The sequence below is a fragment of the Haliotis asinina genome, chromosome 12, assembly GCF_037392515.1.
Source record: "Haliotis asinina isolate JCU_RB_2024 chromosome 12, JCU_Hal_asi_v2, whole genome shotgun sequence".
In the NCBI taxonomy this organism is placed as follows: Eukaryota; Metazoa; Mollusca; class Gastropoda; order Lepetellida; family Haliotidae; genus Haliotis; species Haliotis asinina.
The window spans coordinates 26,947,878-26,967,136 of NC_090291.1; the positions used below are offsets into that span (position 1 = coordinate 26,947,878).

General features: G+C 39.6%; 1 protein-coding gene across 1 annotated transcript in view; it reads right to left on the reverse strand.

Annotated features, from left to right (window-relative positions):
* LOC137257373 (probable phospholipid-transporting ATPase IIB) overlaps positions 1-19,259 on the reverse strand; it is a 55,117-nt gene that overhangs the window by 31,914 nt on the left and 3,944 nt on the right. The window contains exons 2-3 of the mRNA XM_067794702.1: positions 2,508-2,690; positions 2,015-2,165 (exon numbers count right to left, since the gene is read on the reverse strand). Coding sequence (XP_067650803.1) covers positions 2,015-2,165; positions 2,508-2,690 — 334 coding nt within the window. The remainder of the gene's footprint in view (positions 1-2,014; positions 2,166-2,507; positions 2,691-19,259) is intronic.

Consider the following 19,259-nt stretch of genomic DNA (forward strand, 5'->3'; position numbering starts at 1 on the left):
AATATTGCTACAAGAGACTGTTGTAAGTTATCAGGTAATGTAAACTGAGGCTGTAGCAGGTTATCAAATGATACTATTTTGAAACTGTAGCAACTCAAGACCATGTTATTACCTGAAAGAAGAATATAGAAGTTAACAAAGTCCTTTAAGATTTGTGTTTGACAGTGGGTATATGCTGTAGCCAATGAGACCATGGATGTTTGACTCAACTTTTCAGCTGTAAGAAAAGGCCACTGTAATGGGAAGCAGATGTTTGTCGTGACAAATACAGCATCACTGATGTAGCAATGAGTTGTTGATCTGTCACATTTGATAAGAGTTCTATTTGTTAAAAGCCTAATCCTTAACAGGTCTATTTAATGTCATGTGTCATGCAGAACCTCTGTATTTGAAAATTTTAACCATAAATTTTATATTTATTAACTTATCCTATCTCACGTTAAGCAGCTTTCTTCTTCTTCTTCAACCATATGTGGAACATGCTTTAAGCAAAGTTGAATCAAAACTTGTTGGCCTATGACCACCCGACCTCTGCCCCTTTCCCGACATCAACACCTGTCAATCATCATTAAGCTCTTGCAGTATGCTCAGCCTCTCATGTGCAGTATCCCACAGTTTGCAGGAGGGCTGCAGATTACCCTGACAACACTGCCAACAAGAGTATGCATGACACAAGGAGGCAAGGAGAAGCATCAACTCTCGGTATGCTAACTCCAGGCTTGTGATGGGTTGCTCCAGATAATCCTTTGGCTTACACAGCGCAAAACTCAAGGGAGTGGGCACTCCCAAGTGAATGTGGTTTTCAGCTGCAACTTTTGACGAGAAAAAAGAATGTCAGGTGACCCCAGTGATCTGGCCAGTCCCTGCTTCAAAACTACCCTGAACTAAACCGATACGATAAAGGATTTCTTCATCTGCCAACTCTGCACGAAGATAACTGCTGTGCCAGGACCAAGGTGCAAAACTGGTGAAGCCCTTCAACATCTGACACAAAAAAGGTCATGAGATACTGAGATGCAAACACTGTATCAGACTGACAGAAACATCATTCCATGATACTCTGGAGCGAACAGTTTTTGTGAAGAGCCATAGCTGACGCCAACATCCGGGTCTCTTGAGGATTAGCTGACAATGGTGGGGGAAGATTTGCAAACTCATAAGGTCGTTTGACGCGAAGATAGAGCATTAGAGTAGACCAATGCAGCCGATCGGAGTGTGGATGAATCAGATGATCACATCAATCGGGAAATGGGATGGAATCAGGTTCAGCTAGGCTTTGCAGACGTAAACCAACTTCTGGCAGGCCAAAAGGGCGCGACTAAAATCAGTGGCATCAGGGTCATGCGCAGCTTGGGAAGAATGTTTGGAAGAAGGGCCACAGCATCCCATCCCCAAGCCAATGGATCGGGAAGGGGAGGTACAAAGTGAGGCAACTGATAATTGAATGTCGTGGCGAACAGGTCCACTGTAGGAGATGTTAATAGAAGAAAATCGTCTGGAATACCCCCGGATGAAGTTTTCACTCCGCCAGAGAAGGACAACACGACCAAGACAGCGAGTCTGCAATGACATTCTTCACTTCTGGTATATGATTGGCCCAAACTGTTATTTGAGTCCACCAGGTCGAAAAACTGCTGAGTCCACCACAGCTCCTGCCACTGACGAAATGTACTAGACTGGGACAGAACATAAGGAATGTGACATTGCATCTTGAAGAAATGATCCCTCAGGACAAACAGTTTGCCAGCTTGTGTGTCAAACACTGCTCCAGTAAATTAATGACGGCGAGTAAGGATCAGTTCCGCCTTCTGCCAACTGCAGTAGAGTGCAATTGCTCTGAGCCTTGATACAATGATCGATGTAAGCCTTGAGACAGAGGTTGGGTGGCCAACAACGTTTGTTTCAACTTAGCCTAAACTGCATTCCACACTTAGTCAAAGAACAAGAAGACAGCTGCGTAACATGAGATAGGATAAGTTTAAAAATTTACTGCATAGAAAAAAAACAAGCATACCTTTGGTATAAAAGTGATGATGTTGTATTTTTGATTTTTGACAACATTTTTGGGGTATTTTTCCTGTGGTCCTGTGGCAAGACCAATGTAGACAGTCCGTGGCTTGTATTCCTTTCGTCGTCGACATCTACTGAATATTCTGCTCCAACAGCTGCAAGATGGAACCAGTGATGAGATACTGCAGACAATGAAGATAAACACCAACACCATTACTACTTCAATGCAACACCATCACAACACCATACAAACCTAACAGCACCCCGTGTCTCTGTCAGATATGGTGAAGGTGCTACTAGTCAGTGTCGTTCACCTATTTGGTTACCTTGGTGACCGTAATGTGGAGAAATAGTCTCTTGTACCGTATTGGGTACATGGTGGTGTGAGTCAAAGAGAACAATAGCTGTTTCTTCTAAGTCCTATAAGGTTACTTCATGATCCTAGCAGTGATTTTGAAGTGAATCTAGAAAATCAGAACAACTGAATTTGTTCTTACCTTGCACACATACTAATCCAACCTTCAGACAGGAAATAGCTCAAAGAGCGTGTGCGATAACTGCTGTATTTTCTTTCCTTCATCAACGAGTCATTCTCGTCAATGTGGAAGTCTTGTATATTTCCACTTCCAGCCATCAGGGGGATGTCATCCATACAATCATCTTCATCAGAGGAGGAAAATCTGTAATGTAAACAATACCTGTTAATAATATACAGCTGACATTACATAAACCATGAGTTTATCAGTCCTCTGCTAAGTCATCTACCATGCGTTGCCTGCTGGAATTCACCACGTGTCAGGATGTAATATCATTCTGTGCAGCTGGCCATACTTGGTGGCAACTTTTTACTTTCACAGCAAAAAGAAACCTTTCTCACATATTTCAAGCTGAGCACAAGAGTTAGTTAATTATTGGAAACAGTTGACGATATCTTTGATGCCTAAAAATAATATAAGGCTTATATAACATATACCAGAAGTGGCAAATAAACTAATATTGTCCTTGTATAACATATATCAGAAAAAAATACAAAAAAATAGCATAGTCCTTGTATCACATGTACTAGGGATGGTATATAAAGCAAATAAATGTTTTGTATCACATGCATCAGTTGTGGCACATAAAACTAATATTGTCCTTGTGTCACATATCCCAGAAATGGTACATAGAACAGATATAAAGCCAGTATAACACTGACAGGTCTAATGTATAACTTACATATTCCCAGTACCAAGCCTGTGATGTGTGTATATGATGCGATGATATTACACAGGACAGTAAGTGTATGAGTGGCTGTAAGACACAAGTGACAGATGGTAATGTGTTAACACTTCAAGACAAAGCTACAACACTAACATCCTCTTCATAAACACACTAGTCCATAATACATACATTGCTATTCAATATGCAGGAAACTGACTCTACTCTGCTAACATGTATAGTGGATAATGTATGCAGTACATGATGACCCAGATGAAGTAAATATGGATGAGCTCCATCCATACACCTGCATGTCTGCCATTCTGCTGGCTGCAGCTCCATCCATACACCTGCATGTCTGCCATTCTGCTGGCTGCAGCTCCATCCATACACCTGCATGTCTGCCATTCTGCTGGCTGCAGCTCCATCCATACACCTGCATGTCTGCCATTCTGCTGGCTGCAGCTCCATCCATACACCTGCATGTCTGCCATTCTGCTGGCTGCAGCTCCATCAACCATGATAAACCTCAACACTTAAAGGGGCACTGATGCAAAGCAATTAATGTTTCTCGCCAACAGTCAAATTATGAAACCAAGCTGCATGTTGGTCAGCACCTGCTCCCTTGACTGCTACTGTCCACACTGGCAGATTTTCTTCACCCTAAACAGTGAAAAGAGTGGATGTTCATCACATGACAACATTTGAAAATATCCCTGGTATTCCTTGTCTGATTGTAATAAAGTATCCCAGTAGGGTGTTTCTAATGCCTGAATGGTAGAGTGACTGATCCAACGTGATCCTACTTCTGTGTTTACTATATTCAACCATGTCATGTAAAAATATTATGTCTACAGGCATGTAGGAAGCCACTTGTTTTGTCCAACAGATTGCAGAGCTTTATATTTATATAGTACAGAGGGTGGCCCAACTTTCACGGCAAAAATCATGAGTAATTTGGGTAGCTATGCCCCTCGTCTGCCCTTGGTAGAAAAATCTGAAAATTTTCTGATTATACCTATTTACCCAAGTACACAGCAAATGCTTACATGTATTTCTTCCATCAGTATCCTCAAAACAGTTTTGGCCCATAACTGTTTTCAGACTGCATGCAATGCTGCAATACTCCCTTGCTGCAACCCATGTTTGGTGGTATAAACCTACATATTTTATTTGTCATCATTCACTTGAAGGTCACTTAATGAATTTATAACAGGTATAATTAGTGGTAACACCACTCAGATTACTCAATTAAGGTTTCCATTTGGCATTTTTCCTGCCTGGAGCAAATACTCAACAATATAAATTAAGGTCTGATGTGGCAAATGTATTACGTTGTGTAATTTGTGCATGTAAATGGTGCAAGCGGGTTTATCAGCTGAGTTACAAAAACAAACATCAATCAAAGGATTAACCGATCACAAAATGATTGACCGATAACACATTACTTTCTTTTATCATCCACAACAGATTTGTCAAAAGGCAGTGTTTATGTGTGTAGATTTACTAATTAATACTGACTACACCCTGTTGTAAAGTGCGAGTGTAAATACAACATCCTTCCGTCACAGAATTAACCGCCAATGGGTACATTAATGGCAAACTAAATTATGGCAGAAATCACACAATTAGTTGCCAGGTGTGCTATCTTGGGTGACCAATGAGACTATACACCAATGAGAAAAACCTGAAATGATGTATCACTTTTTCACATATCAGACTGTTGAAAGACACATGACATACAGCAGGATTATTTACTAGGTGCAGATGAATGGCATATCATTCTTTTATGTGGATATTGATGGATACATTCCTGAACAAGGTATATAGCCTGACAGTGTTTCTATAACTTTAGTCTGTTTTAAATGTAATATTTGCATTTTTTTTAAATCTATTTGTTGTGGCACTCAGCAGGATCTGTATTACTGACAACATACTCTAGGTCGCACACTGGGCATGTTTGAAATATGACTCACCTTGGCAATTTGTACAATGTTAAGATATTACAATCATCTTATAAATTCACTATAAGTATAAGCAGACCATGTGCCTTTTTATGAACTTTCAAAATGCATACATATATGAAAACAAACTAATAAGGGTTATGGTGAGTGAGTGAGTGGGTTTTGTTTAACGTCACACTCAGCAATATTCCAGCTATAAGGCAACGGTCTGTAAATAATCAAGTCTGGGCCAGACAATCCAGTGATCAGCAGCACGAGCATCAATCTGTGCAATTGGGAACCGATGACATATGTCAACCAAGTCACCGAGTCTGACCACCCGATTCCATTATTCACGTCTTAGGAAAAGCACAGTCGCCTTTATGGCAAGCATGGGTTGCTGAAGGCCTATTCACGGGTCAATTAGGGTTATAAGACAATACAGACATACACTGACTTCGTTATTTTTCCGTAATAACAGTTTTTTACCACTGGCAGATGATTTAACTTCAAAATGTCCCATTTGTTTTCATAATAATAAAGGTAAAAATGACTTCATCTTTGTTGATCAGTCTATACTTAAACCATCTATTGCGCATACAGGTGGTTACAAACCAGTCACAAATGCTAGAATATCATCCAGGTACTCACGGGAGAAAAATAATAACAAAGGAACAGCCAGTCCACGGAACTGCCCTGCTCTAGTACTGTAGTTCCCCCTTCAAAGGCGTGACATTTATTAGTGCTCAGTTTCTAATAAACTTTCATTTTGGCGATTCCTGGGATTTGAAGAAGACAAAGTGTACTAGATGACTATTTGGTACCAAGTTCAGTTTGATGACCTAGTAGAATGTGAGGTGCAGCACACCCCCCAAAAAAAGTCATAGCGCAAGATGTAAAACACAGTAGTTATTGATAAGAAAGGGGTTGTGACATGTCCTAATGATCAAAATGGTTGCTTGTCACGATGGAGACCCAGGTTCAATTCCCGACATGGGAGTCAATGTGTGAAGGACATTTCTGGTGTTCGATGATTGATATTGCTGGAACATTGCTAAAAGCTGCATGAAACTAAACTCACTCACTCTTGAGAGAAAAAAGACAGAAAACAGTTGAAGAACTAATCATAGAACAAACTTGCCTCAAGTCTCAACAATACCAAAGTTTAAGAATTCAAATGAAACTTGAATTAACTATGTCTGTATTTGAAAGTTATTCCATTATGGTATGTTTGATTTCAAAATAGTATTACGTATCAACTCCAAATGGTGGCAAATTTTCACTTTTATGTCAGTGAAAAAAATAACATTTTTCTAAGCATACTATCTGTTAGATGCACAATAACACACATCAACAGAGTATCTAAATATTTTGTTCCTTGTATTCCACATGCCTGTTCAGAACAAGTGATAAAAAACACAGAGGTAAAGTACGTCGCAGCCAATTTCCAGCTAGGTCATTCACAGCGCTTGTCGTTACGATGGGAGAATCAGCATTCGACACAGGCTATTGATCAGAAAGTCTCCATGGCGGGTCTGCCTTGCAGATAGTGAATTGATTCACTGTCATGCAGGAAAGGTAGGCCAACATGTCAACAGCATGTCAATTAAACTAATTTACAGTCTCATGCTACATAACATGGTAATCCTCCACTCACACATTCCGTGCAAAACATAACACAAGAAAATCATACATAAAACGTTACTTTTGTCATATAAATAGACTGAATACCTCTTTCTAGTCCTTCACCTAGGGTGTTAAAAATACCTCCTGTTTAACAAATGCTGTCTGTTTGATGTAAAGATTTTCCTTACACGAGACCAAGCCATGTTAATCCCCATGATCGTGTGGCATATACACTGCCGTTACCAAAGCCCTATTGTAGCCCAGCCACCAGATGTTGCTCACAAGCAAGGCACTCAAACGTTTCAGGATCATTGATCTGCTTCACAAAGGTGGGCAGCTATTTTAATGCAATGTTCACTACTGATAAGTCAGTGCTCCATTACAATATTACTTAGTTAAAGTGTAAAATTTACCTTAACCTATCTGTCAGATGTGATTGTTGACTATATCTGGCCTCAAAGTAAAATCTGACACCTGACCACATCCGGTGTGAATGCAGGATGTAATTCAATCGGTGAGTATGAAAGATGTCATGGTGTCTATAATTGGTCTGACTGTAAGCTGTGATTGATAACTGTGGTCGACCTGAATGTAAGATGTGATTGATGTCTACGGCTGGCCTGAATGTAAGCTGTGATTGATGACTATGGTCGACCTGAATGTAAGATGTGATTGATGTCTAGGGCTGGTCTGAATGTAAGATATGATTGATGTCTATGGCTGGTCTGAATGTAAGATGTGATTGATGTCTAGGGCTGGTCTGAATGTAAGATATCATTGATGACTATGTTCGACCTGAATGTAAGATGTGATTGATGTCTATGGCTGGTCTGAATGTAAGATATCATTGATGACTATGTTCGACCTGAATGTAAGATGTGATTGATGTCTATGGCTGGTCTGAATGTAAGATATCATTGATGACTATGTTCGACCTGAATGTAAGATGTGATGGATGTCTATGGCTGGTCTGAATGTAAGATATCATTGATGACTATGTTCGACCTGAATGTAAGATGTGATGGATGATTATGGTCGACCTGAATGTAAGATATGATTAATGAGTATGGCTGGTCTGTAAATGTAACAACATTATATGATTCAATCAGAGCACTTCCAAACTTCCTCATATCTAAATCATTTTGTAAATGAGGGCCACCCACAGACTTCCTGACACAGTCATCATTGTCATGAACATGCTAATGAACTACAAACTATATGGCAGCTACTCCCACCACAGACTCTCCCACCAACGTGTTCTACTGAACTCTTGTCATCACTGAAACTCTGCAGCTGATTGATCAGCAACATTCAAATGCTAGTGGAAACAGATGTGCAGCCACAAGTATGCTCTGCTTCTTCTTCTGGCAGCCGGTAACAGAACTCCAACCAGGACTGATGACTAAGCACATGCATCACTGTGATGAACATTTCACATACAAACATTTCGTATTCATTCTGATTCTGGAAACATCCTCCATGCTATAAAATACATTGACATTTAACCTCAGTGTAATGTGGAAGAGATACATAGTGAATCATTTGGATTATGCTAATGACATCTAGCAATCAAGTCAGGTTGGAAATAAAACTCCTAAAATAGCGATGTAAACTGCTTTTATACACATCTGTACCGCAAATTAAAAACTAGAAGAGACCTGAAACATGCTTGGAGTGAGTGAGTTCAGTTTTACGCCACACTCAGCAATATTCCAGCTAAATGGTGGCGGTCTGCAAATAAACAAGTCTGGACCAGACAATCCAGAGATCAACAGCATGAGCAATGATCTGCACAATTGGAAACATGGGCAGTGTGTTCAGCCTTTCATCACAACATGCATGAGGAATGGATGGATATGTATCAAAGAGTAATGGCACATGGAGCGCTAAGGGTCTCCAAGGATGCAAAGGGAACGTGGGGGTTTCTGGGGACATTAGGGTGTACAGGGAATGTCAATAGGTACACAAGGTTTGAAGGATTGATAGTGGGTATCCTCCACCTTTTTGTTTACTTGTGACATGGGCAGTGTGTTCAGCCTTCATCACAACATGCATGAGGAATGGATGGATATGTATCAAAGAGTAATGGCATGAGTGTTAAGCGTATCACCCAAAGCATATTCAAAACTAGTAACTTAATGTCACATAAACACCATTAAAAACAAGGGAAAAGTTAGCAGTACAGTTTTACCAACTCAAAGTGTATCTTTATAGCATCTACTAGGCCCATGCTGATGATGACCAACCACAACATCTCCACACAGGCATAAGGACATTGTGCATCTTGATACAGTAATAATCACCTAATCCTGAATATCTCCTCCTACATACAATGTCCCAATCCTGGATATCACCTCCTACATACAGAGTCCCAATCCTGGATATCATCTCCTACATACAATGTCCTAATCCTGGATATCACCTCCTACATACAGAGTCCCAATCCTGGATATCACCTCCTACATACAATGTCCTAATCCTGGATATCACCTCCTACATACAGAGTCCCAATCCTGGATATCACCTACATACAATGTCCTAATCCTGGATATCTCCTCCTACATACAATGTCCTAATCCTGGATATCACCTCCTACATACAATGTCCCAGTCCTGGATATCTCCTCCTACATACAATGTCCCAATCCTGGATATCACCTCCTACAGAGTCCTAATCCTGGATATCACTCCTACATACAATGTCCTAATCCTGGATATCACCTCCTACATACAGAGTCCCAATCCTGGATATCACCTACATACAATGTCCTAATCCTGGATATCTCCTCCTACATACAATGTCCTAATCCTGGATATCACCTACATACAATGTCCTAATCCTGGATATCTCCTCCTACATACAATGTCCTAATCCTGGATATCACCTACATACAATGTCCTAATCCTGGATATCTCCTCCTACATACAATGTCCTAATCCTGGATATCACCTCCTACATACAATGTCTCAATCCTGGATATCTCCTCCTACATAGAATGTCCCAATCCTGGATATCACCTCCTACATACAGAGTCCTAATCCTGGATATCACTCCTACATACAATGTCCTAATCCTGGATATTACCTCCTACATACAGAGTCCCAATCCTGGATATCTCCTCCTACATACAATGTCCCAATCCTGGATATCACCTCCTACATACAATGTCCCAATCCTGGATATCTCCTCCTACATACCACAGGCAAACTGTGGCGCAAATGTGGTTGCGCAGCGTAGAGAAAATGACCAGTCTTCATATATGCGAGCGAAGCGAGCAAAGGTTGGCAACACACTTCCCTCCCTTCGGTTCAAAAAGTATTTTTCGTGTCAAAATAAAATATCACCACCATCAAAGGTACACTCCCTTTCCTCATTAGGTTGTGCTCTCTGATTTCCAACCCCATATTTAATAGTTACTCATGTGAAATATGTTTTATTCAACATTTTAAGCGCAACTCATGGTTGCTGGTTAAACGGAGTGAAGGAACAAGAATATGCAGAAATTATAAAGATATACCATATTGCCTAATTTTATCATGATTCTGGTGGAATGTATTTGTCTTAAGTGTCGGCGTTGTCAGATCTTTTGTAACATTTATTCTACAATAAACACACTTCTGGCGTAGCGGACGTATGAAGCATGGGAGGTAACTCTTTATGTATTCCATACGGAATAATAACTTGTTCCTTCACTGCTTTGAACCGGAAGCTGGAAGGGGTAATGAAGGCGAAGAAAGGTCTGATATACCACGAGTGACGCTTAAAATGTTGAATAAAACATATTACACGTGAGTAATTGTTAAATATGGCGTTGGGAATCTGAGATCACAACCTAGTCAGGAATTTGGAGTGTACCTTTCATGGTGGCGATATTTCATTTTGACACAAAAGATACTTTTTGAACCGAGGCGAGGGAAGTGTGTTGCCAACCTTTGCTCGCAGACATATATGAAGACTGGTCATATTCTCCACGCTGCGCAACCCCACATGCGCTACAGCTTGCCTCTGTACATACAGAGTCCCAGTTCTGGATATAATCTTGGATGTCATGCAAGTACAAGACATCAGTGGTGCTTAGCTGGCCCCTAGATACTCATACAGGGTTGTTATCAATCCCTTCTATGTTATATAAACAGTTAGTACAGATATTTAACAACCAAGGATTTTTTAATCACGAGGCAATTCTTTGGAACATTTCTAATAAGAAAGGTAAAAAGCAAGTCCTTAACCTGAGTGAGTGAGTTTAGTTTTACATCGCTTCAAACAATATTCCAGCAATGTCATGTCGGAGGAGACAAGAAATGGGCTTCACATATTGTGCTCCTGTAGGGAATCAAACCCTGATCTTCAGTGTGATGGGTGATGCCTTATCCAATAGGCAACCTGACCATCCCTCCTGAACATGATTAAACAAACATAGACAACTAGAATCAATACACTAGAAGTTTTTCATGAATGATTCAAACATTACAAAGTTTGACTTTCTTTGTTCTCATGTGTACTCAGTACTACTTATTGTTACTATGTGACAGCATGCTCACTCTGCTCTTCCTAGCTTGACATCTCATACCTGTCCTTTCATCTGGAGACAGAGTGTACACTTGCACAGAAGGTTGTGTACTTCAAGATCCTAACACCCAGTCTCTCACTAACTTTACACTTGCTACAGTAAACATGTTTACCAGGTCAAACTGGGTCATAGTAAGACATATGTCATTACTTATTCCACGCATCCTGCACACAAAGTGTCTTTCACCTTGAAAGCAAAATAAGAAATAGAACACAAGTTGAATACAGCACATGCCATGTAAATACAACCCACAGACATCCCACTGCCAGAGTTAGTTGTGTTAGTTAACAAAGACATGCTTACCCACCAGCAGTCACTGCCCTGCAAACAGTCCACAAACACGGAGTATTATCTCCACTGCTAATTACTTCCAATCATATACAGTAGTTTGTCTGGATGCTGGATGATGACTGGTGCAGCTGGGTGCTGCTATACAGCAGCAGCAGCAGCAGCAACAGCAACACGTACAGCCAGACACAATCCAGGTCAGCACAGTGAACATGTGGGTGGCACAACACCACCATCAACTATCCACCTACAGAACACTTCAACACAATCCATGTCAGTAACTGTGACACTAGCGTCAATAATTGTTCAGCTATTCATGGAATTATGATTGACAGTTGTACACATTCTGAAAGTGTACACTCAGAGCATATTAATCAGGCATATGGATATCAAGCTTTCACAACCGCCATTAAATACTTAATGAAAGCAGGATACTCAGTAATTGAACAATCTCTCTCACAATTCCATCTTAGGACTTCACTAGGAGATATATGACAAGCATATAAGACCTATTCATGTAAGTTGGTTCACACAGTTATCTTCTCAAAGCCTAGGTTGTGGTTAGAAAATGGTTTTGACCAGTATAGTGAAAACTCTCTTTTTAGCATTGTTTGTTAAATGTGTCAGAAATGATAGAAATGTAAATGTCAGAATCAATAATTCTGCATAAATGTCATATGCCTGGCAATAGCTGAAAAATAGCTTTGATGTTTATCACACTGACAATTCCCATTGTTTAGAGTTAGTGGATCATGACACCAAATCTAATCAACAGACTGATGTGTTTCAGCATGCAAGTCCTATCTACACTTCCATGATAGATACACCGATTACTTCTGGTTGGAACACTGCAAGTACTGCTACAAAGTTTCACTACACTGCTACCATCTCCACATTACTGCCTATCTCGGTCAGCCAATAATGAGTCAATTTTGTTCCAGCAATCTTACTACAAGCCGTGCTAGTCTACATACTCTTCCTCATAGGGTGTGGTTGACTAACTACAAGTATGGAATGTGTACTCAGAGAACCTGTGCCAGTCTGTTTGAATGACACAAGAAATATAGCACCGTCCTAACAGTCTGTCGTACACAAGTATTATTTTTTAAACACTGAACTCATACACTGACTGTTACCACTTCTCTATAAGAAAGACATAGATCCTGAACTTGGAACATGCACTGTCCTCCGTGACTGTAATCACTTCTCTATACATCCTTGATATCGCCAGGGTATATGTTATGATAAATATCCATTGACTACGGCACGGCTCAACCATTTCATTACCTCTCTTTGCTGACTCTTTCATTATCTAGCTGATTAAACATGGCTACACAATTGATATTTTAATCAAAGTTACATACAAAATTGTGTGAAACTGATATAAACTGTTGATGATTTTACTAGTCAAAGAACTGCCATCAAACCATGGAATAATTCCCATTGTTTCAACAGTTCAAACATTCAATACACATCTGCCCCTGAATCTCAAGAAAGTCCAGGCTTCTAGACAACAAAAACACCTACCTCTCTCACCTAAGGTGTTACTACCATGCTTAACCACAGCCATGTGGCAGATGACTTTTGTACCTACTGTTACTTCGACACATCTGCTTCGAGAATACATATAGCTGTGAAAAGACACAGACAAATATGCTGACATTTTGTATCACCTGCAACATGCTACATCAAGCAATATCTGACTTTCTCCAATATTGACTCATCCAGTCTTGCTGCCATTCTTTGAGTTGTCTATCTCAACAATTTATGGAGGGCTCATTTATGAAGTAACTGTGTATTTCGACTCCACCCCGCTAGGCCGTTACCCGCTAGTCCGCGACGGGTAAATGACGTAATTCAGTACCGCTAGCCCGCTAAGCTGCTGTGCTGTTCTAATAATTTACTCCCTCTGTTACCGCTACAACTGATTAATGCAGACAACACCTCGGATAAGGAAAACTAAATTAAAAGGAACAAAAAAAACAAAAAAACTAGTCTGTATTATATCACCATTTATTTCACATTTTCACATGACCACTTAACTCCTTTTACATAAGCTTTTATTGACGTTTCAATCTCATCTTCGGTACACACTGTCCATCATGTGTCCAATAGCACCCAAGTACGAAGCCAGGCTATGCTCACATAGCATGTACTCAAGTCCTAATCTTTCAAGGCGATTGTCAATGTCATCATAACGTCGGCGACGTCTAGGAGCAGACTGTCCTGACTCCAACTGCAGGACTTGCACATTGGATGAGGCCTCCTCATGAATGAAGAGCTGGACAACTTCAAATAGATTGGGATGCGACTTCCCAGCTTTCTTCATGAGACGAGTATGAAATCCTTCAACGTGGTTGTTGGTACGTGGTCCATCATATTTGAAGTAGTTCCACATGATAAGGGGGTAACTTCCATCCATCCAGGTGCGACGAAAATGTTCGACGAACTCTTCGATACGTTGGGCATTGGGAGTATCACTCTTAATGAACATGAACGCATCCTTAACTTGTGTCACCGGCACAAATGGAAGGGCTAACAACATCCTAAACCATTTCCTAACACCTGAATCTGACTGGTAGTGAATGGAAAGTCCAATGTTCTGCAGTTTGCGCCATAGACTCTGTGCATAGTGAAAATAACATCCCTTAATCGGAACATTATCAAAAACACCACCAGCTGCTTTCATCAGTCCAAGTTCAAAGTCTTGCATGATATACAGAGGCTTGAGTTGATAGCCCAGACCACTTGCCTTCTCTTTTAACAAAGAGAAAAATCTATAGTATGTTGCACTGCTTTTGTTCGGTAACAACCCGAACACAAGAGGCATCATGACACCCAGGACAAACGCATGTACACTGATGACCTGATAAAACAGCTTGGGCGATGTGTCGAAGGTACCATCAACGTGATAGGTGTCGGCTTTCTGAAGTTTCTCTAATCCATCGTTGGAAGCAAAGACGACAATCTTGTCATCACCTGTACCATCTTCACCAAGTAGGTAGCGATCTCCCTTCACCGTGCGCGTCCACTCTCCTTCCAAAAGAATTTCCTCTCTAGAGGTCGGCATACTTGGGAATCGCTTTCTCCTCTCACGGTAGAGCACAGACCTCACATTTGCATACTGTGGTAAAGCTGAAGCTGTCTCTGACGGCGTTGCTTCATCTGACCCCCCTTGCTGCAGAAGCTTGATCTTCTCCTCTTCGTAGATTACTTGCATGGGCAATGTCTCCTCACGGGCACGTTTTCTCATTCCACTCTTCAACTTTCTAGCTGCGACATCTCCATGATCGGGTGGATGTGTGTGACTACTGTCTTCTTTCACCACTACTTCATCTTTGAGAATAAGATAAGCTCCACATTTAGTAGACCTCCGTTTGCCACAACACCACCTCAACCCATCTTTCTGAATTTTCGATTTGTAGAAAATATAGTTGTCCAAAACTGCAACCTGGTTTCCTCTAGCACCCGTCACAAATTCAACCTGTCTTTCCATTATTTCGGATTTCTGACAATATCCGAACATTGCAGCTTTTTAAACCATCTCCATGATTTCTAACAAAACATTGCAGAGTAATGAAAATGAAATGTACGTAACAAAACATACTCATCTTTACCGGAAATCATAAAAATAACATACCACCCGCCGTAAATTCCATGATAGGGTATCCATTATAACATTGCTGAGACTGATCTGTACGTAACAAAACATACTCACCTTTACCGGAAATCATAAAAATAACATACCACCCGCCGTAAATTCCATGATAGGGTATCTATTATAACATTGCTGAGACTGATCTTACCTAAGAAAACACACTCTACTTACCGTCTATCAAAGCATTGCAGAGTAATGAGATTAGAGTAGGGAGGGAGTAATGAGACTGGAACAGCCACATCGCGGACTACCGGCACACATAATCAATCGCGGTCTAGCGGGAGCGGACTAGCGGGATGATGCCGTGTATTTCCTCTTGGTTCTCAGAATTGAGAAACCTATGTGCAAACCATATGAATTAGAGTATAAGATTACTAAAAAGGTTTGCGTATCACTATGTTTTCAATTCATACCTCGATCAAAATATATACAGTCAGTTCTTATAACTAAAATGTACAGAAGTAAAATGATATCTAAAATAGTTTCACTGAAAACAAGCATATAAATTAGCAGACAGAAAATACAAAGTTGATTAACATTCCAGGTAAATATAAGTGTGGTGTGAGGTGTAACTGATAATTGTCTAATTTATACACATAACTTGACATGCCAAAAATGTTAGTAGCCAATCAACGGCATCAGAAGGACAGGACAACATCATGTTTATTACACTGTGATGCCACATTTCAGTATAGATTCTTGTACCATTGTCAAGCAAGAGTGAAGCACTATAGCACAGAATGAACATATACACATCTAACAGGGATAAACAAAGATTACATAATTGTACACATGAAAGGGATTAACGAAAAACAATGGGTATTTGATAATTAATTGACTAACAACTAGAGAAAACTACCTGTTCATGAAGCAAGACAAACTGTATGTAGCTGATAAGATTAACATGAAGAAATGAAATGGGTTTTACCCATAGTACTGAAGTGGGGAACAAGCACTAAGTAAGTTGAAATATGACTTCCTGAATAAAAGCTTTCACCGGTCATTTCATGATTGAATGATGACTGAATGACATTTAAAGTGAACTTGACATTTGACAAGAACATTAAATATGCTTGGTAGTGGAATAGTTTTGAGGCTGCTATGATTCGAAAATGCTTGGCTTTCCCATCAACTGTTCATGAATTTCCTGAAGGTGTTTACATAATGTTGCCTTAATTTCATAAAGAGTTCACCCTTTCTATGCATACACAATGTTACATGGGTTGGGGTAGGGGCTGTTCAGATGCTCACATACATTTATGTTTCTAACTTCCGAAAGAAACTGTCGCCATTACATTAAAATACAATACATGAAGAGTGCCTCTGACAGCAGCATGGCCCATAATAATTTACTGGTCTTAGGATTATGAGTAAAATAATACTCTAGCACAAGTTCTCTCTTGTGAGATTACAATCAATAATCTGTGTTTGCAATCGGATAACACAACACCATTAAGGAAAGTTGACTGTCAGACAGAGGATGAAAGTTCATGTCATTGATTAATCTGAGAAGACAGATCAAGTTCCTTAAGTAAATATAGATAGTTCCATCAGGCTGTCCTGTGACTGGGAGATGCGGGATCACCAAATCAATAATAAGAGAATAAATCAAGCTGGGAAATGTATGTATAATGCAACAGGTAGATGATGTACTCATGCAGGCACCTGGATGTGTAGTCAGCACAAAATATCAACACAGTCATGACAATCAGCTATAATATCAAAATAATCTACACAAATAATCCTAATTTACACAAGTATGATACAACCTACAAATAACTTATTTCCAGTCATGTTATTTAATCTATAAAGACTACATAAAGTATCAAATCATATGTTTGATTTCATAACATTTCAGCCTCTCATCAAAAAAGCATCAAGAGGGAGGAACCCCAATGAAGGAACAGTTGTGTTCAAAATAGGATATGTTTTGCAAATAATCCCCATCCCAGATGTAAAGGAACAAAGGTGTTGTTTCAAAAAGATGAATGAGTGTAGTTTTACGTACACTCAGCAATATTCCAGCTATTTGGCTGAGGTCTGTAAATAATCAAGTCTGGACCAGACAATCCAGTGATCAACATCATGACCTGCTAATGCTGAATATTTCTGTTATAGAGAGTAAAACATTCTGAATCATTATTCATAAATCAGTACTGAATACTACTGATACAGTTGGCTGCTTTGTCGTTTAACGCTCGTCCAGCTATATGGCAGAGGCCTGTAAATAATCAAGTCTGGACCAGACAATCCAGTGATCCATGAGCATTGATCTATGTAAAGAGGATACAATGACAAGTGCCAAATAAATCCACATGTCTGACCACCCAATCCTGTTGGTCACCTATTACGACAAGCATGGGTTGCTGAAGGCCAGTTCATGGATCTTCATACGTATTTACTGACATTGCAAATTTACTGACAAATAGAGAATGATGACATCAAAGCCACACAGAACTTCCAGTCACATTAGTGCCATTCTTGCATTTTGCAGTAAATACAATCTATTTGTTTGGTAATCAAAACTTTGCTGATACAGCATTCTTTCCCAGAAATATCAATGCCTACACTGAGGATGATTTGTGTGCTAGGTATCATGAATAAATTGTTTGATATCACTATCACATATCATGGTGTTTTCTTTCAGATAACATGCCAGTCACTAGACTAACAACTGCCTTTCAAAGAAGTTACACTCGCCAGTCATCTAAGTATCTGAATACACTGAACAGATAAATCTTAGTGACGTTTTATAATTTTTGGTCGGGCAGGGGGAGTTGATGACGATTTTTATTGAGTTGCACATACAAGGTGAATGCCTCCTCACTAATATTATTGCACAAAGTAAGTGACCCCCACTTACAAAATTCACTATAAAACAAAAACAATACGGGTGACACCACCCCCTACCCCACTTGCTTAAAATCATCACCACGACCCCTAGCCATAAATTATGAACAGTCCCTTTAAAAAACTTGAACAAATAAGAATCGGGCGCTGTGTAATAATCAGAGCAGCCTCCCTTGAACATTTGTGTTAAATCTGACAAAAACATATTTGTTTTTACATTAGTGTTGACATTGAGTGACATAATCCTACAGCAACAACTAAAAGTTACTAATGCTTACATAGATGAAACTAATTTTCAGTGAAAACAGAAGATACTATAGAGAACATGTATACATGTATGTTTAATACTGCCGTCTGATTCTGAATTGGTTGAGTCTATATTTAAAGTCCAGTTTCAGACTTCACTGTTGTAAACATACTTTGAAACAAAAGAAGTGTTTAAACATTGAAAAGTGACTACAAAAGGCACAAAAAATTCTGACAAGAAGACAAAGTCATCAATATTCCCTGCAACGGCAAAATATCCTTCATGTATATGTCCACAAGTTATGATTATGCCAAATGTTTTGGTGTGTATACAGTCGTGCCCCGTTTATCCGAACCCTTGTGGTTTTCTTGAAATCATCTGGATAAACAAATTTCCAGATATCTGAACCACTGCAATAAGAACATAATAGGCCTCGGATATAATCTTTATCTTGAAACTGATGACACATCAACAAACACTTGCTGCTTCAAATTCAGATTTCCTGTTCGATACACTATGTCTAGACTTAAACCGTGTTAACCAGCCACGAGAATAAGCGAATTCTGTGATACTCATGCTATCGCTAAAATTATGTGCCTTTTCAATTAACATTTTGTCATTGACGAGCAAATTGACACGCCTCAAAATTAACTCAGTGTCAACTTGCTAATTACAGGTAGTTAATCTTCTCACGCTTCAAAGGCTGCTGTCTTTTTTCATGTTAGAGCACACAAGGCCAATTGGTATTTGCGTACGAAAACATACTGACAAGAGCTCAGTCATCCAGATATACAAGAAAAAAATGCATATTATTTAGCATTTTGTATGTGAAAATGACTGTCTGCTTACAGAATCCGAATTTCTGAA